This window comes from Globicephala melas, chromosome 4, assembly GCF_963455315.2.
Source record: "Globicephala melas chromosome 4, mGloMel1.2, whole genome shotgun sequence".
NCBI classification, from domain to species: domain Eukaryota; kingdom Metazoa; phylum Chordata; class Mammalia; order Artiodactyla; family Delphinidae; genus Globicephala; species Globicephala melas.
The window spans coordinates 55,014,209-55,037,726 of NC_083317.1; the positions used below are offsets into that span (position 1 = coordinate 55,014,209).

Genomic DNA, 23,518 nt, shown 5'->3' on the forward strand with positions numbered 1-23,518 from the left:
AGAACCGTGAGAATATTTGTAGTTTGTAAGCCATTCAGTCTCTGGTATTCTGTTATGGCAGCCTGAACAGACTAAGATAATGACGCTGCCAAGCCTACAATTTAGTGCTGTCACTCTATCACTTTACCAGGAAAATTAGGGCACTGGCCCCTACTATTGGATCAGAACTAAAGTTTGGGGGACCAGAGATGTAGACAGTCCCTTTCTCTGTTTTAGGGAAGATAGCTAAAAAGCAGGACTCTTGCATTTGTTCTCATTCATGGCCTCAATTTTTTTTTTTTTTTTTTTTTTTTTTTTTTTTTTTTTTTGCTGTACGCGGGCCTCTCACTGTTGTGGCCTCTCCCGTTGCGGAGCACAGGCTCCGGACGCACAGGCTCAGCGGCCATGGCTCATGGGCCCAGCCACTCCGCGGCATGTGGGATCCTCCCGGACCGGGGCACGAACCCGTGTCCCCTGAATCGGCAGGAGGACTCTCAACCACTGCGCCACCGGGGAAGCCCCATGGCCTCAATTTTAAACGTGTCCGCCTGGGGTCTCCATATCAATATGATACAAAGTCACATACTTGCCCACAATAGAAGGAGTTCACTTAGAATTTCAAGCAGATCCATCTGTGCTTCTTTAATCATCTTTGCTCCCTGGACTTCTGACGGTTCTACCCACATGAATCTAGGCCCTGGAGCTCAGAGCCTGCACATTAACCTAGAATTAAGCATTTGAGAATCGTAAATACAGTGTGCATCCCACTCAAATGCTTAGTGCTTCATACTCCCTGGACAAGTAGAATTAATAAATATAGGAAAATTTTGTCAGAACCAGTTGTTTTTGTTTGTTTTTTTTTGCGGTACGCGGGCCTGTCACTGCTGTGGCCTCTCCTGTTGCGGAGCACAGGCTCCATATGCGCAGGCTCAGCGGCCATGGCTCACGGGCCCAGCCACTCCGCGGCATGTGGGATCTTCCCGGACCGGGGCACGAACCCACGTCCCCTGCATCGGCAGGCAGACTCTCAACCACTGTGCCACCAAGGAAGCCCCAGAACCTGTTTATTGATGTAGTTTTTTAAAAGCCTTTAAGAGAGAAACAAGAAATTTCCATGTGATGACATGAACCTGAAACACAAATGCTTTAAAAGTTAGAGCAGAGCTGAATATCTGACGTACCTTTTCCCCAAACTCTTTTGCTTTAATCTTGAGCTTATTAACTTGAGATTCGGCTATCTCTGCCCTTTACTTAGCTTCATTCTACTCATGTTGCTGCTTCTTATACTTGGAAAGTTATGGACTAGCTTCTGCTTCCTGTAAAAATAAAAAATGAAAAAAAAAAAGGAATCCCTGAGCCTACTACTCATATTTTTGTTCTTCTCTGACATTAGAAAGTTGAAAAATGTGTGAAAGTAAACTAAACTTCTGAGTATTGAATGGAATATCATATATTGGTATGATATATATGGATTCAGATTCCTAGCAGGCACCAGATCCATTTTACAACTGTTGTTCCCTGGAAATTTAGAACATGGTCAGCACTTTCCACAAACTGGATGTAGTCCAGCTTTCACAGATTTGGTATGTAATAGATTAACTGCAGTCATTTGTTTTGTAATCAGTTTAACATCCTATTCTGGGTAGAGGGAGCTTGTCTTTACAATTATAAGGGTCAACAGGTAATTATTAGACATAGCAGTATTTTAGCCCAAAGCATTTAAATAATCAATTCAAAACCCTTCAAGATATATTATTATTAGGCATAAGCCATTATATATGGTGCTTTTCAATTACATTCCATGGAGCTACGGCTACTCACCAGGGTTGACAAGTACATTTCAAGAGATGGTAGTTTTGGCCACAGTTATGTCCAGGCGCATCAGATAAAAGGACTGTGGGCTGCATTTATGCTCAAGCAAGGTTTTAGAGTAAGGAAAGCCCTAGGGTGAGGAAGGTCTCAGGGTGATTACGCAACCAAAAATTTTCCATCTTTACATGATACCATGCTGTTATTTGGCTCATTTTTTTGCAATGCACATGTTTGGGCATAACCACAAGGTCAAGGGAGAGAGCTCTGTCTCCCTGAAGGGAAAAGTTGCACAAATTTTAACGATAGGTAATAATTCTAGTATGAGAAAAAACAGAATGAGCGGACTAAGCTGAGCTGGTCCTCTCTGACAAGCTGCTCATCTAGCTTAGGGCCACATATCTCTATTAATCAAAAGTAAATGGGGGGGAGGGGAAGATGACGGAAGAGTACGACACGGAGATCACCTTCCTCCCCACAGATACATCAGAAATACATCTAAAGGTGGAACAACTCCTACAGAACACCTACTGAATGCTGGCAGAAGACCTCAGACCTCCCAAAAGGCAAGAAACTCCCCACGTACCTGGGTAGGGCAAAAGAAAAAGCAAAGACAAAAGAATAGGGACGGGATCTGCACCAGTGGGAGGGAGCTGTGAAGGAGGAAAGGTTTCCACACACTAGGAAGCCCCTTCGCGGGCGGAGACTGCGGGTGGCGGAGGCGGGAAGCTTCGGAGCCGCAGAGGAGAGCGCAGCAACAGGGGTGCAGAGGGCAAAGCGGGGAGATTCCCACACAGAGGATCGGGGCCGACCGGCACTCACCAGCCCGAGAGGCTTGTCTGCTCACCCGCCGGGGCAGGCGGGTCTGCGAGCTGAGGCTCCGGCTTCAGTTGGAGCGCAGGGAGAGGACTGGGGTTGGCTGCGTGAACACAGCCTGAAGGGGTTAGTGCACCACGGCTAGCTGGGAGGGAGTCCAGGAAAAGGTCTGGAGCTGGCGAAGAGGCAAGAGACTTTCTCTTCCCTCTTTGTTTCCTGGTGCGCGAGGAGAGGGGATTAAGAGCGCTGCTTAAAGGAGATCCAGAGACGGGCGCAAGCCGCGGCTGACAGCGCGTACCCCAGAGACGGGCATGAGACGCTAAGGCTGCTGCTGCCGCCACCAAGAAGCCTGTATGCGAGCACAGGTCACTATCCACACCTCCCTTCTGGGGAGCCTGTGCAGCCCGCCACTGCCAGGGTCCCAGGATACAGGGACAACTTCCCGGGGAGAACGCACGACGTGCCTCAGGCTGGTGCAACATCATGCTGGCCTCTGCCACCGCAGGCTTGCCCCACACACCGTACCCCTCCCTCCCCCTGGCCTGAGTGAGCCAGAGCCCCCGAAACAGCGGCTACTTTAACCCCGTCCTGTCTGAGCGGAAAAACAGACGCCCTCCGGGGACCTACATGCGGAGGTGGGGCCAAATACAAAGCTGAGCCCCTGCGAGCTGTGAGAACAAAGAAGAGAAAGGGAAATCTCTCCCAGCAGCCTCAGAAGCAGCGGATTAAATCTCCACAATCAACTTGATGTACCCTGCATCTGTGGAATACATGAATAGACAACGAATCATCCCAAATTGAGGAGGAGGTCTTTGAGAGCAAGATTTATGATTTTTTCCCCTTTTCCTCTTTTTGTGAGTGTGTATGTGTGTACTTCTTTGTGAGATTTTCTCTGCATAGCATTCCTTCCACCATCTGTCCTAGGGTTCTATCCGTCAGTTTTTTCTTTTTAATTTTTTTCTTAATAATTAATTTTAATAACTTTATTTTACCCTTCCTTCCTTCCTTCCTTCCTTCCTTCCTTCCTTCCCTCCCTCCCTCCCTCCCTCCCTCCTTTAGATAACGAATCATCCCAAATTGAGGAGGTGGACTTTGAGAGCAACATTTATGATTTTTTCCACTTTTCCTCTTTTTGTGAGTGTGTATGTGTATGCTCCTATATGAGATTTTGTCTGTATAGCTTTGCTTCCACCATTTGTCCTAAGGTTCTATCAGTCCATTTTTTTTCTTAATAATTATTTTTTAATTTAATAACTTTATTATATTTTATTTTATTTTACTTTACCTTCTTTCTTTCTTTCCTTTTTCCTTCCCTCCTTCCTTCCTTCCTTCCTCCCTCCCTCCCTCCTTCCTTTCTTTCTTTATTCTTTCCTTCCTTCCTTCTTTCTTTCTTCCTTCCTTCCTCCCTTTCTTTCTTTTTTCTTCCTACTTTACTAATTCTTTCTCTCTACTTTTTATCCTGAGCTGTGTGGATGAAAGGCTCTTGGTGCTGCAGCCAGGAGTCAGTACTGTCCCTCTGAGGTGGGAGAGCCAACTTCAGGACACTGGTCCACAAGAGACCTCCCAGCTCCACATAATATCAAATGGCGAAAATCTCCCAGAGACCTCCATCTCAATGCCAGCACCCAGCTTCGCTCAACGACCAGCAAGCTACAGTGCTGGATATCCTATGCCAAACAACTAGCAAAACAGGAACACAACCCCACCCATTAGCAGAGAGGCTGCCTAAAATCATAATAATTCCACAGAAACCCCAAAACACACCACCAGACGTGGACCTGCCCACCAGAAAGACAAGATCCAGCCTCATCCACCAGAACACAGGCACTAGTTGCCTCCACCAGGAAGCCTACACAACCCACTAAACCAACTTTAGCCACTGGGGACAGACACCAAAAACAATGGGAGCTACGAACCTGCAGCCTGCAAAAAGGAGACCCCAAACACAGTAAGATAAGCAAAATTAGAAGACAGAAAAACACACCACAGATGAAGGAGCAAGATAAAAACCCACCAGACCTAACAAATGAAGAGGAAATAAGACAGTCTACCTGAAAAAGAATTCAGAATAATGGTAGTAAAGATGATCCAAAATCTTGGAAATAGAATAGACAAAATGCAAGAAACATTTAACAAGGACCTAGAAGAACTAAAGATGAAACAAACAATGATGAACAACACAATAAATGAAATTAAAAATACTCTAGATGGGATCAATAGCAGAATAACTGAGGCAGAAGAATGGATAAGTGACCTGGAAGATAAAATAGTTGAAATAACTACTGCAGAGCAGAATAAAGAAAAAAGAATGAAAAGAACTGAGGACAGTCTCAGAGACCTCTGGGACAACATTAAACGCACCAACATTCGAATTATAGGGGTTCCAGAGGAAGAAGAGACAAAGAAAGGGACTGAGAAAATATTTGAAGAGATTATAGTTGAAAACTTCACTAATATGGGAAAGGAAATAGTTAATCAAGTCCAGGAAGCACAGAGAGTCCCATACAGGATATATCCAAGGAGAAATATGCCAAGACACATATTAATCAAACTGTCAAAAATTAAACACAAAGAAAGCATATTAAAAGCAGCAAGGGAAAAACAACAAATAACACACGAGGGAATCCCCATAAGGTTAACAGCTGATCTTTCAGCAGAAACTCTACAAGCCAGAAGGGAGTGGCATGACATATTTAAAGTGATGAAGGAGAAAAACCTGCAACCAAGATTACTCTACCCAGCAAAGATCTCATTCAGATTTGATGGAGAAATTAAAACTTTACAGACAAGCAAAAGCTGAGAGAGTTCAGCACCACCAAACCAGCTTTACAACAAGTGCTAAAGGAACTTCTCTAGGCAAGAAACACAAGAGAAGGAAAAGACCTACAATAACGAACCCAAAACTATTTAGAAAATGGGAATAGGAACATACATATCGATAATTACCTTAAATGTAAATGGACTAAATGCTCCCACCAAAAGACACAGATTGGCTGAATGGGTAAAAAAACAAGACCCATATATATGCTGTCTACAAGAGACCCACTTCAGACCTAGAGACACATACAGACTGAAAGTAAGGGGATGGGAAAAGATATTTCATGCAAATGGAAACCAAAAGAAAGCTGGTGTAGCAATTCTCATATCAGACAAAATAGACTTTAAAATAAAGACTATTAGAAGAGACAAAGAAGGACACTACATAATGATCAAGGGATTGATCCAAGAAGAAGATATAACAATTGTAAATATTTATGCACCCAACATACGAGCACCTCAATACTTAAGGCAAATATTAACAGCCATAAAAGGGGAAAGCGACAGTAACACATTCATAGTAGGGGACTTTAACACCCCACTTTCACCAATGGACAGATCATCCAAAATGAAAATAAATAAGGAAACACAAGCTTGAAATGATGCATTAAACAAGATGGACTTAACTGATATTTATAGGACACTCCATCCAAGAACAACAGAATATGCATTTTTCTCAAGTGCTCATGGAACATTCTCCAGGACAGATCATATCTTGGGCCACAAGTCAAGCCTTGGTAAATTTAAGAAAATTGAAATTGTATCAAGTATCTTTTCCGACCACAGCGCTAAGAGACTAGATATCAATTACAGGAAAAGATCTGTAAAAATACAAACGCATGGAGGCTAAACAATACACTACTTAAAAACGAAGTGATCACTGAAGAAATCAAAGAGGAAATTAAAAAATACCTAGAAACAAATGACAATGGAGACAAGACAACCCAAAACATGTGGGATGCAGCAAAAGCAGTTCTAAGAGGGAAGTTTATAGCAATACAAGCCCACCTTAAGAAACAGGAAATATCTTGAATAAACAACCTAACCTTGCACCTAAAGCAATTAGAGAAAGAAGAACAAAAAAACCCCAAAGTTAGCAGAAGGAAAGAAATCATAAAAATCAGATCAGAAACAAATGAAAAAGAAATGAAGGAAACGATAGCAAAGATCAATAAAACTAACAGCTGGTTCTTTGAGAAGATAAACAAAATTGATAAACCATTAGCCAGACTCATCAAGAAAAAAAGGAAGAAGGCTCAAATCAATAGAATTAGAAATGAAAAAGGAGAAATAACAACTGACACTGCAGAAATACAAAAGGTTATGAGATATTACTACAAGCAACTCTATGCCAATAAAATGGACAACCTGGAAGAAATGGACAAATTCTTAGAAATGCACAACATGCCATGACTAAATCAGGAAGAAAGAGAAAATATGAACAGACCAATCACAAGCACTGAAATTGAAACTGTGATTTAAAATCTTCCAACAAACAAAAGCCCAGGACCAGATGGCTTCACAGGCGAATTCTATCAAACATTTGGAGAAGAGCTAAGACCTATCTTAGCTTAACTCTATCTTAACTCTTCCAAAATATAGCAGAGGGAGGAACACTCCCAAATTCATTCTACAAGGCCACCATCACCTTGATACCAAAGCCAGACAAGGATGTCACAAAGAAAGAAAACTACAGGCCAATATCACTGATGAACATACATGCAAAAATCCTCAACAAAATACTAACAAACACAATCCAACAGCACATTAAAAGGATCATACACCATGATCAAGTGGGGTTTATTTCAGGAATGCAAGGATTCTTTAATATACACAAATCAATCAATGTGATAAACCACATTAACAAATTGAAGGATAAAAACCATATGATCATCTCAATAGATGCTGAGAAAGCTTTTGACAAAATTCAACACCCATTTATGATAAAAACCCTCCAGAAAGTAGGCATAGAGGGAACTTTACTCAACATAATAAAGGCCATGTATGACAAACCCACAGCCAACATCATCCTCAATGGTGAAAAACTGAAAGCATTTCCACTAAGATCAGGAATAAGACAGGGATGTCCATTCTTGCCGCTTTTATTCAACGTAGTACTGGAAGTCCCAGTCAGAGCAATTGGGCAAGAAAAAGAGATAAAAGGCATCCACATTGGAAAGGAAGAAGTAAAAGTCTCTCTATTTACAGGTGACATGATATTTTATATAGAAAACCCTAAAGACTTCAATAAAACTGTTAGAACTAATAAAAGGATTTAGTAAATTTGCAGGATACAAAATCATTATACAAAAACCAGTTATGTTTCTGTACACTAATATGAACTATCACAAAGAGAAATTAAGAAAACAATACCATTTATAATTGCAACAAAAAGAATAAAATACTTAGGAATAAATTTAACCAAGAGGAGTGAAAGATTTGCACACTGAAAACTATAAGACATTAATGAAAGAAAGTGAAGAAGACACAAATAAGTGGAAAGATATTCTGTGCTCATGGATTGGAAGAATTAGTGTTAAAATATCCATACTACCCAAAGCAATCTACAAAGTCAATGCAATCACTACCATAATTACAATGGCACCTTTCACAGAAATAGAATGGAACCACAAAAGACCCCGAATAGCCAAAGCAACCTTGGGAAAGAAGGACAAAGCTGAAGGCATCATGCTCCCTGATTTCAATTTCAAACATATTACGAAGGTATAGTAATTGAAACAGTATGGTATTGGAATAAAAACAGACATGTAGATCAACTGAACAGAATAGAGAGCCCAGAAATATTCATATATAAATGGCCAATTTATGACAAATGAGTCAGGAGTATATAATGGAGAAAAGACAGCCACCTCTTCAATAAACGGTGTTGGGAAAATTGGACAGCCATATGCAAAAGTATGAAATTTGACTGTTATCTTACACCATACATAAAAATGAACTCAAAATGGATACAAATTTGAATCTAAGACCTGGAATCATAAGACTCAGACAACAGAAGACAACACAGAGTGTAAGCTCCATGACATTGGTCTTGACAAGGATTTTTTTTCTTATTTGATGCCAAAAGCAAAAGCAATAGAAGCAAAAATAAACAAGTGAGACTACATCAAACTTTAAAACTTCTATACAGCAAAGGAAACTATCAACAAAATGAAAAGGCAACCTGTGGAATGGGAGAAAATATTTTCACATCATTTATCTGAGAAGAGGTTAATATCTAAAAAAATAAAGAAAGTATACAACTGAATGTCAAAAAAATTAAAAACCTGATTAAAAATGGATAGATGATCTGAATAGACAATTTTCCAAAAAAAACATACAAATGGGCAACAGGTACATCAAAAGGTACTCAACATCACTAATCATCAGGGAAATGCAAATCAAGACCACAATGAGGTATCATCTCACACTAGTTAGAATGGCTATCACCAAAAAGATAAGAAATAACAAGTGTTGGTGAGAATGTGAAGAAAAGGAGTCCTTGTACACTCTTGGTAGGAATGCAAATTGGTGTAGCCACTATGAAAAGTAGTATGGAGTTTCCTCAAAAAAGTAAAAATAGAACTACCATATGATCCAGCAATTCCTCTTGTAGGTATTTATCTGCAGGAAATGAAATCACTATCTCAAAAAAGATATCTTCACCCCCATGTTCATGGCAACAGTATTTACAGTAGCCAAAATATGGAAGCAATCTAAGTATCCATCAACAGCTGAACAGAAAAAGAAGATGTGGTGTGTGTGTGTACACACACACACACACACACACACACACACACACACACAGGAATATTACTTAGCCATAAAAAAGATGGAAATCCTGCCATTTGTGACAACATGGATGGATCTTGAGGGCATTATAATAGGTGAAATAAATCAGTCAGAGAAAGACAATATATTATCTCATCTATATGTGGAATCTAAAAAAACTGAACTCACATAAATATGAGAACGGATTAGAGGCTGCCAGAGGGGGGTGATTGGGGGTGGGGTAAATGGGTGATTGTGGTCAAAAGGTGCAAACTTCTAGTTATAGGATGAATAAGTCCTGGGAATGTAATATAGAGCATGGTGACTATAGTTAACAATGCTGTATTGTATATTTGAAAGTTGCTAAGAGAATAGATCTTAAGAGTTCTCATCACAAGAAAAAAAAATTTGCAACTATGTGGGGTGATGTGTGTTAACTAAACTTGTTGTAATAATCATATTGCAATGTAAACATATATCAAATCATTAAGTTGTACACCCCAAAGTGATACAATGTTATCTGTTATATATATATATATATATATATATATATATATATGAAAGGAAGGGAGGGAGGAAGGAGAGTTTGGTTTAACCAACTCTTTGTGTTGCCTAGAGCACTCCTCCCCCACTTCCACCTTAAAGTACAATCTGATAGTAGATAATTAATTACTAATTTTAAACTTCCTAAGGCAGGGGCCAATATATAAGAAATAACCTGACTCGGGAAATGAGATATCTACTTTAAAAATAAAATCCCTCTTTGTTTTAATCCGCCTAGCTCTCTACCTCTCAGGTTTAAGAAACTTGAAGACTCACAGAATTATGTGGTCGTAGGGAATTCCAAACCCAATAGAGGTTTAACTGCTTAAAACCAATTTACTCAGGTGAGTAAATTTACTGTGTGGTAAAGGAGGCCACACAGAAGAAAACTGAAAAAGGCTAGGTGGCTGCTGCTATTAATGTTCCCCCCACGTGGGGAGGCAAAGCCTCTGTTAGGTTTACGTTCATATCTCAGCTCCCTCCAAGGCATTAAGTAACTGTGGTTGCCATAGTTGTGCAGGGCTCAGATTTCCCTTCAAGAAAACAACCTGCCACTCAGCTGTGAGGCGTGCAGGTGCCTGAAACCCTCCAACTGCAGTGCCTTTGGGATCTGCTGTAGCATTTATACTGAGATCACACACTCCCCAAGCAGCCCCCAGCCGATAGTGGGGCACAGCCAAGTTACCAGGAGCTGGCATTTTTGCCCAGCATCGGACTTCTTACAGCAATCTATGTGCTGGAGACTTGCCCAGAGCTGCACTGCAACCGGAGGCTCCTTTTATCCCATCCTCCTTCCTTCACCCTTTCCTTTCACAGGTGTCAGACTCGCAAGGTGCTCTGAAAGCTTCCTCTGCCTCAGCCTGCTTGCTCTCCCCTTTAACTTTCCCAGGTGTTACCTCCAATAAATCTCTTGTACTTTAACCCCATCCTGGCATCCAGTTCCTGGAGAACACACCCAAGACTAAATTTTGTTTTCTTATCCCTAGAAATGAAGATACTATATCCATATTTAGATTGGTAAGGATTAAATAACATCTACACACAGATCCCTGAATATAGGAAGCAGACAAAGGTAACATGGAGCAGGTGGATGGAAAGGTGGGAGGAGGGGAGGAAAACTGTCTTTACCTTCTATAACGAGTACAGGTTCCTAATCCTATGTCCTGCTTTATAGCATACCTTTTTAGACACTGGGGAGAGGAAAATAGGATGAATTTCCAGATGCTAGAGGGACATATTGGGGAAGATAAATGCTCAGTGGGGACTGGCCATAGAACTGTTGTGGATGGGGTGACTCTTGATTCCCTTTTCCAATACAGTATGATCTTCCTGGAGGATTTTTCCTAGGAAAGGAAAACCGTATTTATGTCCCTTTCAAAATGACATTTCACAATGGCATCTACAATGTACTGTCACTAAACACCCTGCCTCATAGTCCTTATGGTTATTTTGATGTTAAAGGAGAACAGATTGAGTTGACTCGACATCTACCTTGAACATTTCAAAACCAGGCATTGATATCAAAGAACGTGGAGAGCTCTCTAATGTCTCTTTAAACTGACAGGGTCTAGCCTGTTATCTTGCATAAAAAGGTACTCAATAGGTATTATCTGACTTGATGGCAGAAAATCACTGCATAATTGAATAGATATACTCTAAACATTGGGCAGACACTTGGAAGAAATCAAGAAGTACACCACCATACTAGTACAAGGGAAACACTAAGATTATTGCTACCAAGAAACAAAGATAAAAATACAATAGAATAAGATTGTATTCCTTGGGACAACAGAAACCAAAGAAAGTATAGCTTTGGTGCATTGTTTATGATGAACCTGTTTACAGAAGAAAACGGTAAGAATAATCCATAGGAAAATAGAAAGAAAAAGCCAGACATAATTAACAAGCAGCATTTTGCTTCCTCGTGTTTTATCCTTGCTCAAGAAAAGAGTAGAATAGCACACCTTTCACGTTCCCCAGGTGTTTACTTCCTCAGCCACACATTCCATGGGCGCATTCCCCAGTGTCAGACTGACCCGCCTTAGAAAAGAACCACTTATTCAGCAAAGAAGAACTGTGCAAATAGCTCATTTCATTTCATCTTAATTAGCCCAAGATGATGCTTCTGAAGCGTTCTGCTTTCTTATCAACACTATCCTTCCTACTGCAAGGAAGGAAGACTTTGATGTCTTTGACACCAACTCAACCTCAGGGACCAGCATCGGGACCAGCAGATCTTGCGTGAGTGCTGTCCAAGTTGCTGTAAAGCAGGCGCCTAGGATGGGTTTGCCTTTTCATTGGAACAAGCTGTACTGTGCAGCGGAGAGGGCTAGAAAGTGACCTTTGGCATCTGTGTTTAACAACTGAAACACGTGCACTTACTCTGTGCTGGGAAGGTGCTGGGCCCAGAGTGATGAGCACTGTGCCACTGCTACCATGGAATCTCTGGTCTTCTCCATTTGAAGGAAAGGGAAGAAAGGCTAGAAAATGAAAACACAAGTGAAGGAGTACGTTGCTAGTTTGGCAATACATTAGTTACCGGTAAGAAGTCTGCCCACCTCTTTTCAGTTATTTGCTTAGACCAAGGCTAGTCCACAGGGAAACAGTCAGAAAGCTGCAGGGGCCTCTCAGCATTTGCTGTGTTTCCACCTGGCACCAGCACCAGATAGAGTCCTCGGTGGCCTGGAGTGTTCATGCGGCCAGAAAACAAGAGTGGAAATGTCCCCTGCTCCAATTAAGCTAGCGTCCCATGCAACCTGATGGCTGAGTCACACACACCCCCCTTCCCCGTCTCTGCCAGTCACTTCATTTACACATTGTTCTCACTCAGCCTCTCACAGGAAGACGTCTTCCTGAAAGTGCTTGCAGACATTATGTGTGAAAAAAACAAGGAGAGTATAAATAGCTTTTCCCTTCTAATTGCAACTTGCTGCTCACATTTTGCCTCCTGAGAGCTCTGAAACGAGACTACCCCAAACCAATAGCAGCACAGGAGCCCTGGAAGGGCAGGTTGATGTCTCCCGCTGAAGGAGACCAAAGATGGAGAGCGAACTACAGGAGACCTAGGGGGTCGTTTCAGACTTGAGGGAGCACACCCGCCCAGGGTGGAGCACAGCCAGGGGAACAGGAAGTGGCTTTCTGGAGTACCTGGTGGGTCAGCTCTTTGATGCATCGCTCAAACCTGCGGGCTCCCCACTGGGCCTCCGCGATGCGTCGGACTTCGCTTTCCAGTTCACCATCCAGTTCACAGACCTGCAAGCAAACCACGGTCTCAGATGACAGGCGGGCAGCCAGCAAGCCAGGCGGGCATTGCATTTGCCTGTCGGCACGATCATTTGAAATAGTGACACCATCAGGGAAGACGGGTGCACTCTCATTCTGGCCGTGGTGAAACAGGGCAAACTCTCTGGGAAAACCGCCTTGCCAAAAGTGAGCTGGCTGAACTATGTGAGCTCATAAAAGGGCTGTTTAGACTCAAGGATGTGAAAGGCTACTCCATGCAGAGGTGATAAACTTCCCCTCTTGGATTACAAAATTACACACACATATGTATGATGAGTGTACGTAGTGTATAGAGAGAGAATAAGCTATATATAGCCCTCTTTAAGAATTCAGCCAATGTACTGCCTCATCTTAAGCTACTTTCTCCGTGTTAAGCTCTGACTCTCTAAAGAAATCAGACTCTGAGTTTTTGTCACACATATGTCACCCACAGCCCCATAGCCCTGCTTTGTGGGAGAGCTGTAGTGCAGATGAACAGCTGGCCTGCAGCCTTACAGAGTTATACAACCAAGGTTAACATAATATTCATTCAACAAATATTTGTTGCCTACTATGCACCAGACACCAGGGCCAGGGATACAGCAGGGAACAAAACAGACAAAAATCTCTCCCCTCTATAAGCATCCATTCTAAGGAAGGGAAACACACAAACGAAACAAAGTAAAATACAGACTATGTTAGATCGTGATAAGTGGTATGGAGAGAAATAAAGCAGCTCACGGGGTAGGGGGTTGAAGGGGGAGGGTGTGTTTCATATGATTTTGCAATCACACCAGCTACACAAGTTGCATTCAGAAGGTCTAGCTTTTATCTCTGTGTTCTCTTCCTATGAGTAATTGTTTTTATTAGTCCTTGTTTTATTCTGTCACCAATTCTTTTTGAAAATACAAGCAAATGTGTACATGTCTTCATATTTCCCCTCTTTCTTGCACAGAAGTTTGTATACCCTCAACATCGCCTGTACCTTTTATCATCATTATACCACTAGCCATGATCTCCAGGACATTACAGAGCTCTTCCTCGCTCCTTTCTAATCAGTGTGATTATATGGATGTACCATAAATGTGCATTGGTATTCCATTATACGGATACACCATAAATGTGCAAAGGCAATACTTTATTTTTCAGGGGCCCTTCTGAACCATGAAATCCCAGTCAAATATTCTTTCCATCCTTATAGCATTTGTCACATGACCTATACGGTGTCACTGAAATTGATTCGATAATTTTAAAAATCCTATTTTCAAGCTAGGTCTTCCTATTTATTTTTGAGCTCCCTAAAGGCAGGTACTACATCATTTCTGTCAGGCCTTACTATATTTTCACTAAGTCTTTTTTGATCCTTGATTTAGTTATTTCCCTCCCCTTTCTCTGGCTGTTAGGAAACGGGCATTCTCCACAGAGGAAATAACAGGAGCAAAGGCACAGAAGCAAGACTGCGAGGGTGTGTTTGGAAACAGTTGGTCTCCCTGGCTGTGGGGAGCCCTAGAGCTGGCGCAGGTGAGCGGGAGGTACCGCATTGTCACTTAGCAGGATGGCGGATTGCACCCAGTCCAAGAAAAGTCCTATTTAGTGGCCCAAAGTCAAGAAGAATGAAAGAATATACTGAGCTCTGACACTGTCAAAGATCAGAGCATGTTACAAGCAAAAGTGAGGAGGGAGGCAGGGACTATCTGGTGTGATATTACGGGACAATAAGCTTCGAATTGGGAGTTGTCAAGACCCCATGATTATGCAGGTGAGCTCCTACCCTGGATTCGAGTTTCTGGCTTTGCTTTCTATTCCCTATCACGACAGTCTGCTCAGCGTCATCCAGCCTTTCCTGTAAGTCTCTGTCCGCTCCATGTTCTCTCTCATCCTCTCCAAGCGGGCATTGGTGTCTTGCTCCTTCTTCAGTTCTTCTGACGTGTTTGCTACCTAGAAAAGAAGGAAAGGGACTGAGACAGTCCAGCAGCCAATCAAGCTTAACATTTCTACCCACAGTCTTCTGTTCCTGATGTGACTAGGTGCCATGCCTTGCCTCTGTGTACTTAATCTCTTCCCACCACGCTCTCCCTGACCTCTGTGGCCCTCGAGTTTGTTAACCAGAAGGCAATCACGATAGCAGCAGCTACTGGAGATTAGGGTGAGGGGTGGTGGAAACAGACCAGAGATGAAACACCATGTGAATATTATTATACAACCCCTGTATTGAAAGAAAGATGACCAACTGAAGGTACAGCTTTTAACTGAGTAAAGCACCAGGACGCGTCCTGTTAACATCATGCACCAGGAAACGTGTGGAGTGCCTATGAGAACCTTTTTCACGTCTCACTTCTATAATTCTGTGATTCGCAACTGCAAACAAATTTAGGCTCCAGGAATTTGGTAGCAGCTGAGGCTCTCAGTGCCAACAATCTGGCACAAGGAGGGTTAATTCTTGTGAAGCCCACTCCTGGCTTTGTCTATGTACACTAAGGGCTTGGCGTCTGGCTGCAATTGTTAAGAACTGTTTCATGACTCTCTCAGTGCCTTTAATGTAAGAACACTGCCCTCCCAGACAAAGTTTCTCTATCTATCAGGTTACCAACCATCTGTATAATTTAAGTGTGAGACGTCTGTGTAGATGGTGGGGGCAAAGAATGAACGACGGAGGTAACTGGGTTCTGCTGTGTGGGGTTGGAACTCACAGCTGAACGATTGGAGGATTAAAGCGAGGAAAGAGGTAGTGAGTTCATTTCTCAACATTGCCAAGGAAATCTTATAAAGGTGAGGTTATGCAGATAGAGTCTTCCTAACGTGTGACTGCATATACCTACCAAGCAGGAGTAAAAGCTCTTTTTATTCCTTTCTATCCATGTGGATTTTCGTGAATGTTAAGCATATTATTTTTTCCTTGGCCAAACGCTTTTAAGCTTTCACACACCTCCTTTCCATCAGAAAGCATCTGCTTTGATACAAAATGGCTGAGTGCTAGGCACGCTTCCCCATTCGTCTGGATTCTACAGTGATCTGGTAGCTAGGATTTGGTGCAAAAGTTTTGTTTAGCTCCCCAAATGCTAAATAACTCAGTAAGCTTTTCCCTCCTCTTGAATTTTAAAACGACTAATGTAAAATCGAATTGAATATCTTGTCTCCTCGATTCCCATATACTTTTTAGCGAGAGCATCAGTTTTCATTCACAGGGCAAGGTCAGGGCTGCTGCATGTGTTTGTGTGTCTGATGGACTACACAGACCACCTGATGGGGATGGAGTGGGTGGAGGCTGAAATCAAGCCCAAGCTCTTCTCAGCAAGTACTGGCACTTGCAAGGCTGGGTTCTTCACACACACACTTCTCCTCACCTCCCTCCTCCATGACATTTTTTTTTTTTTTTTGCTGAGTATTGCCTTCTGCTTGCCATGCCTTTTGAGAGAAGTCTGCATCTACCCACGGTGGGGGTCCAGCAGGTGTCTTTTTCCAGTTCCCACAAAGGTACAGTCAAGGCAGCCAACCCTGAGCTTAGTCTCATTCAGGAAAAGCACCACTATCAACAATTTTAAACTTGCAGATAACGAAGGTACACCAATCCTGAAGCCCTTCTTCACCAACCTGACTCTGTTACTGAAGCAATAGTATGGGCTGTAAAAAATAAGTGAAATAGGGACTTCCCGGGTGGCGCAGTGGTTAAGAATCCACCTGCCAATGCAGGGGACATGGGTTCAAGCCCTGGTCCGGGAAGATCCCACATGCCGTGGAGCAACTAAGCCCGTGTGCCACAACAACTGAGCCTGCGCTCTGCAGCCCGTGAGCCACAACTACTGAAGCTCGCATGCCTAGAACCCGTGCTCTGCAACAAGAGAAGCCACTGCGATGAGAAGCCCGCGCACCGCAATGAAGAGCAGCCCCCGCTCGCTGCAACTAGAGAAAGCCTGTGCACAGCAATGAAGACTCAGTGCAGCCAAAAATAAATAAGTAAATAAATAAATAAAAATTTTAAAAAAATAAGTGCAATAAGCATTCTTTGCAGATCATCATAAAGCTATTACAGACCCCAGGAAAAATAGCTATGGGTAAGGAAACACAAGAGGAATTGTTTCTAGACACTAGATACATTGATTTTCAAGTGGAAAGTGGATTAACTTTTTAAAAAATCTCTTGCTTTCATAAGATTTTGCCTATGGCAATTCAGCTGCTCCTTTTCACTGTGTGGACAGGGTGGAAGGGAGGAGCCAGTTGGCCTAATTTTTCAAAATGGGGACAGAGGCAGAGGGGTCAGCTAACCTCCCGCTAGCTATATGGAGAATCAATGGAATCCTTTTTGTCTGCAGCTTTGCCCTTGCCCCTTGGCTACCGCTCCCATCAACTCTGAAAGACAGGAGTAAGCAGACAGTCAATGGACCCACCTCTGTAGGGGGCTTCTTGACCTTCTCTTCTGCACTTTGACACCCTCGCATCGCCTCTTCAGCTTCCTTCTGCATCCTGGCAACATCAACCTCCAGTTTCTTCTTCTGGCTGAGGAGACTCGCGTACTAAGGAAAAGCAACATCCTCATTAGGCAAGTTGAGATCATTGGTGCAAAGGCAAGCTGGTCTGTTCAGAACATGCAATGGGAGGGGCTCTGACCAGGAGGGTGTTTTCCTCTCCTCAGCCACACTCATGAAGCCATACTTCCAGGCCCAGGAGACCACGTTAGACTTGAATGCAAGGGATTTCATCCATCAAAGGTTTAGTACCGGAGAGATGACAGCCTGAGTCAGAAAGGAGAAATGGACCCAGACAACCTACAAGCCCCAAACATGTGTTTGGTTTTCAGCTGGCTGAGGAATACGTTTTTCTGCCTTTTGCTCTTTGATGGGGAAGGAGCAAGTGTCCCAGAGCAGAAGTCAGGGTCAAAAGCAGACATGTGGAGAGCAGGGGTTTAGGGAATAAAACTCAGTTTCCTGCATGCTGCTCCAGGGGAAGAACATCTTCCTCACTATCTACCTCTGCTTCTATTAATTTTGCAGTGAGGGGGTGGGCAAAGCAATTTAGATGAGCCTCATTCCCCAGGCCTGAGAAACCTCCATTACACTGGAGGATTATTTGTGTTCTTTGGCTGACGCTGCCCTAATCCTTTCCTTCCTGGGTTGTGACATTAGAGGCTGAAACTCCTTTTTGGTCTGTGTTTGTAGCACAGTTTTTCTGAGGGTGTGAAATCTTAGCATAGAGAATGTATTTAAAAGGCATAGCCTTCCTATTTTTAATTTCTCTTCTGTTCATTCACTTTTCCTCTAGCTAGTACCTCTCTCAGTAGCAAGATTAAGCCTTTGGAAATAGGAAGAGAGATACTCCAGCCTCACAGGTTCTACCCTACCTCCTTGATGGCGTGAAGCATCTTCATCAAGGTTGCTTCTTCTGTCCTTATGGAGAGCCAGGCTCTGTGTGCCTCAGGCCTCCCACTGCCATGGGTGTGGCCTGGAGGGATGAGGGTATTTCCTGGAGTATGCTGGGATGTAACTCCATAGGAACTCTTTCTTTGTAAAGAAAGGTACAATATAAATGGTGATTCGTTTATACATAGAATCATTTAAAACCTGCTAGGGAGTTGATGGTTAAAATCTTTTCAAGCTGAATGATTGGTTTGGTTTGGGAAGCAGCGGGTGAGGGAGTACTGTGCAGAAGAGCAATCTAGATTGTCACAGCTCAGGTTTGAAAAAGGACACATGTAATTAGACAAGGATAAGTTTGGCCTCATATGTTTGTTCCACGCTAGAAATCTGGGGATGCAGAAGGTTCTAGAAAATACCCATTGTATGTCAATCAGAAGATTGACGGTGTTCCAGTAATTGCAAGGGGGCCACCAGTGGCTAAGGTGGGGGAGAAGTCCTTCGTGAGCAACACGTCACCTAGGCCAGAGCTGCTCAAAGGGTAGTTTCTGCACTGGCAGCATCACCTGAAAACTCGTTTGATTCCTCCTACTGCAGAGATTCTGATTCAGTGGGTCTGGGATGAGGCCTGAGAATGTGCATTTTTGTGTTAGTTTCTCTTGTACGCGTAAAGTTTCAGAAACTCTGCTCTGGAGATCAGGGCTATTACCTAATTTTCTTTCTTCTTTTTCACATCTATCTCCTTCTCTCTATGTCTGCTTTTGCTCTGGTTGATGTCCTTATCTCTCTCTAGGCTAGTGGTTTTTCATCATACTGGGACCCACTGGTATACCATCAGTTATAACATGCATGGCAAATAATTTGTTACCAACAGATATTAAGTACTACAGACAGTGAATGATTTACTTTTTAAAAATTCAATATTCTACTTTATAAGATTCCCACTCATCGTATTTAGTTAAGTTTTCTTGAGAGATAAAGAAAATATTGAAGTAAGTTAGCCTGTTGGGAATTATGCATAACGTATAGCCTATTTGTTTTATACCACATGGTATCCTAATAGGATCGTGTCATGCACATGGGCACAAACTGTAGGCACAAACTAAATGCACTGCCTTCCAGCAGGTACATCTTTGGTTTATATCAATACTTCCTTTTATCCAGTGTTTCTCAGTGGGGTCACAGTTGGCATTCTGGGAGGAGCAATTCTTTGGGATGTTGAGTTATCCTGTATCTTGCGGGAGCATTAGTATCTTTGGACCTTGCCCACTAAATGTCAGTGGTACTTCCCAGTCTCTATGGCAACCAAAATGATCCCACAGATGTTTCTAAATATCCCAGAGAATGGCACATCTGCCCCTAGTTGCATTAATCCATCCTTCACAACAATCACCAGAGTAAACTTCCTAAAATGCAAATCTAATAACTTGCCTCCCAGTTACTCACAATTCTTCAGCAGACCCCCATTAGCTGCATGATAGAATTCAAACTCCATCAGTCTCAAAGTCAAGATCCCTGGTGACCTGGCTCTACCTGCCTCTCCCTTAGCATCAATTCTGCTGACCTCTCCCACCCACTACCGTATGCTATAGTAAGTATATCAATTTTCCTTAACATCCTAAATTCCCTCTTTTCCCCATGCCTCTGACCTTGACTTTTCTCTCTACTTGGCTGACTTCTTCCATGTCCTTCATGACTCAGATTAAGCATACTGTGCATCTACCTAAGTCTAGGATCATCAGGGAAGGCTTTCTGTAGGGGTGTGCTTGCTTTATCACTACAATCCCAGCAGTGCACTGCAGTGTGTTAACTTAGATCTCCACCTTTTTAGGACGATGGAGATATTTTGCATCTGTCTATACCATGCATACCTGTTCAGCTTACGGTGGGTGCCCTAAAAATGTTTATCGAGCTTTTGTCCTAGCCACTATGGCTTCTCCTGATTCCATGAGAATGGCAACGATTTAAGAATTCTTGCTTTGTGTCACTTACATAACCTTCCATGAGAAGCCAGTCCTGACAGTTCATCATATCTGTCAGCAGCCACTCAGAATTGTTTGAAATCTCCTGGCTCTGAAGCAGGAGCATTTATTTCGAATCCTGGGATGCTCAGGGAATACATGGCTTAGCAGGAAAAGGAGAAGCAGGCAAATGATTCTGGAACCCTAGCGAATGTTCCTCTCTCTCTCCCCAGCATCCTAGCTATGAGTACCCTGACAGTTCATTCTTCTGGCAGGGCTTAGTGTTTTGGTTCAAATTGTGTCCCTCCCCCCAAAAACATATGTTGAAGTCCTAACCCCCCAATCCTCGGAATGTGACCCTACTTGGAAATAGGGTCTTTAGAGAGGTAGTCAAGTTAAAATGAGGTCATTAGAGTGGGTCCAAATCTAATATGACTGATGTCCTCATAAAAATTTGGAAATTTGGACAATGACAGATACAGAAGGAAGATGATGTTAAGACGCAGAGAAAATGCCAAGTGAAGGAGGTGAATTGGAGTGACGTATCTATAAGCTACAGAACACCAATGATTGCCAACAAACCACCAGAAGCTGGGAAAATGCAAGGAAGGACTCCCTGCAAGATTCAGACGGTGCACGACCCTGCCAATGCCGTGATTTCAGACTTCTAGCCTTTAGAACTGAGAGAGATTACATTTCTGTAATCAGTTTGGGAACTTGGCTGCTGCAGCCCTAGGGAACCAATGCATCTGGGGATGAATGAAGGGCGAGACCGCCACTCTACTGCAAAAGGCTCTCCCTGCCTCACCGGCCACCTGCAAGGCTCCACGTGGCAACCGTGTACCGTCCTAGGCCGACCAGTGTGGATCCATTGCCTCCCACCAGCTGACATGGCTAATGGCGAGTTTACGGGCCCCACTTGGGTGTGGAAAAGATTGATTTTTTTCCTGTGGCTTTCAGGAGCTCTTCCTCTGCCAGCCTGCGCCCGCATTCTGTCTGCTCATGCGAGGCCCTCAGCTCCTCGAGTTCAGCCTGGAGAAGAGCGTTGCGCAGCTCGGCCACCGCCAACTGCTGCTTCAGCTCACTGTTCAGGCGTGTGCTGTCCTCCAGCTGCGCCCGAAGGTCCTGCGAGAGAAAACACGTGCGGGGGACGTGGATCCCTGGCAGTTCAGTGGGATCTGCACTTACGCATGCGTGCTCTGAACAAGCCCCAGCGATTCAACGTAAGCATCTTCCTGCTCTCCCGAAGGATTAGATTTGCTGTCCTCACGTTTATTGCTCAACACAACCTGCCGCTTGGTTTGCTCCCATAAGCAGAGACATCCCTGCCTCACCCCTGCATTACAATTGAAAATACCTTGATCTGGATCTGAAGCTGGCCCAGGGATTTGGTTGCCTCTGACACCTGGCGGTTGACACGGCTGAGCTGGAGTTCCATCTCAGTGAGGTTCCCTTCCATGCTCCTCTTCAGCCCAGTGGCCTCAATTCTGCTCCGAACTTCAGAATCCAGACTCGACTGCAGGGAGTCAATAGCACACTGCTGCTTCCTCCTAATTTTAGAATAACATTCAGGGGAAAAATCATACACCCAAATTAAGAAAGGTTACCTGCTTTGTACACACAACTGTTTAGGAATCAGAAAAAATTAAAATTCAAGAAAAATTCTGTGTAATTAACAAAATGGGTCTAAAGGGTCTTCATTTGGAAACCATGGAGATGGAAGGGTTAGATCAGTAAGCATTTGTCCATCATAACAGACTAATGTCCATCATTCCCAGACCAACTTCCCGGAAAAATCAAGAAAAGCACCAGAATCTTTTTGAGGTTCCTGTGGGGCAGTCTTCGCCTTATCTAAGAACCCCTCCAGGACGGTCTAGATTCCCTAGAGTGGCTAAGGGTGAAGGAAGGATGCATTTTCAGACAGGCATAATATTTAAATACTTTCAACGGTGAAACATGTCTGAACACGGCAAGAAAGAGCCACCCAGGTTGGAATAAGTCCTGATCGCCAGCAATCCTGCTCTAACAGCCTGTGACACCAAATTCCCCTAGAATAGCATGGTTATCTTTCTCCAGGAGTTTGGGAGTACAACCAAGGATAGGCTGAGAAAACCAACTGCTGTATGATATTGAATTACTTCAATATGCCTTTATAACAATGAAAGGTCCATGCTGAAATCATTTTTGCAAAGTGACAGAAGCTTACACAATAGATGTGTGTTCAGAGAGACAATGAAAAACTGTGGGGAACCCATGGCAATCATTTCCTAGGACTCTTGCAGTAAGTCTGGGACCATGTGACTGAATGCTGACCAATGGACTACGGCAGAAGTGTTTCCAAGGCTCACACATACAGCCTTTTACTTGTGTGATCCTGTGCTCTCTCTTCCCCATCTATAGCAAACTTGGTGGCCACACATGGATGATCTGGCATCAGAAGATGGAAGGAACCTGGGTTCTTGAGAGACTTGGGATAGTGGCCCACTCTCCATCCTACCCCACATTGGACTCTGACACAAAGCAAAAATAAGCTTTGATGGTTTTAAGCTATCAAGATTTGGTGGTTGTGCGTCAGGACAGTGTAACTCTTATAACACAGGCCCTGTTAAGCTCACCCTATGAAACAGGGCCTAGAACTGGGCAGATAAGACAAGACATACTCATAGAGCCCATCAGCACACAAATGGCAGACACATATTCATCTTGAGTCAGAATTAGGTTCCACACTGAGTTGTCTTTGAGCCTGTATTGCGATCTCTGAGGCCAGCAGCGAGTCACACAGCCTACAGAGGAGTAAGAGTGTGGTCAGAGTTTCCCATTGGGTGACAGGTGGAGGGGCCACTTTTTGTGACCACCCTCCCCCCATGGATGGGGCGGAGGTTTCAGAAGTAGTTATGCAAATGTACAGGAAAGAACTCTTTCTGGTTCCAGAGTCAGCACCTCTCTGTTGCCAGTGCCATGTCCTGGCTCCCACATGCTGTGGCCAGCCTCTCCTGCCTATCCTTAGGTCCTGGGCTTTTGTTCTGCTCCCAGATCAGAATCCTACAGGAATGCCAGCATGTAATGTTACTAGAGACTGTTATGGCTGAATTTTGTCCCTCCTCTCTTCCCCCCAGCCAAATTCATATGTTGAAGCCCCTAACCCCCAGTACCTCAGAATGCAAGTAAATTTGGAGACAGGGCCTTTAAAGAGGTGATTAAGTTAAACGAGGC

The 23,518-nt window shown here is 43.3% G+C and overlaps 1 protein-coding gene across 1 annotated transcript in view; it reads right to left on the bottom strand.

Moving 5' to 3' along the window:
- The window catches only part of MYH15 (myosin heavy chain 15), a 152,528-nt gene that overhangs the window by 1,868 nt on the left and 127,142 nt on the right, over positions 1-23,518 (bottom strand). Inside the window, 10 exon segments of the mRNA XM_070045449.1 lie at positions 566-702; positions 1,161-1,295; positions 12,118-12,215; positions 12,883-12,987; positions 14,768-14,850; positions 14,853-14,934; positions 17,382-17,507; positions 21,225-21,251; positions 21,254-21,430; positions 21,663-21,855. Coding sequence (XP_069901550.1) covers positions 1,214-1,295; positions 12,118-12,215; positions 12,883-12,987; positions 14,768-14,850; positions 14,853-14,934; positions 17,382-17,507; positions 21,225-21,251; positions 21,254-21,430; positions 21,663-21,855 — 973 coding nt within the window. The 3' untranslated portion in view covers positions 566-702; positions 1,161-1,213.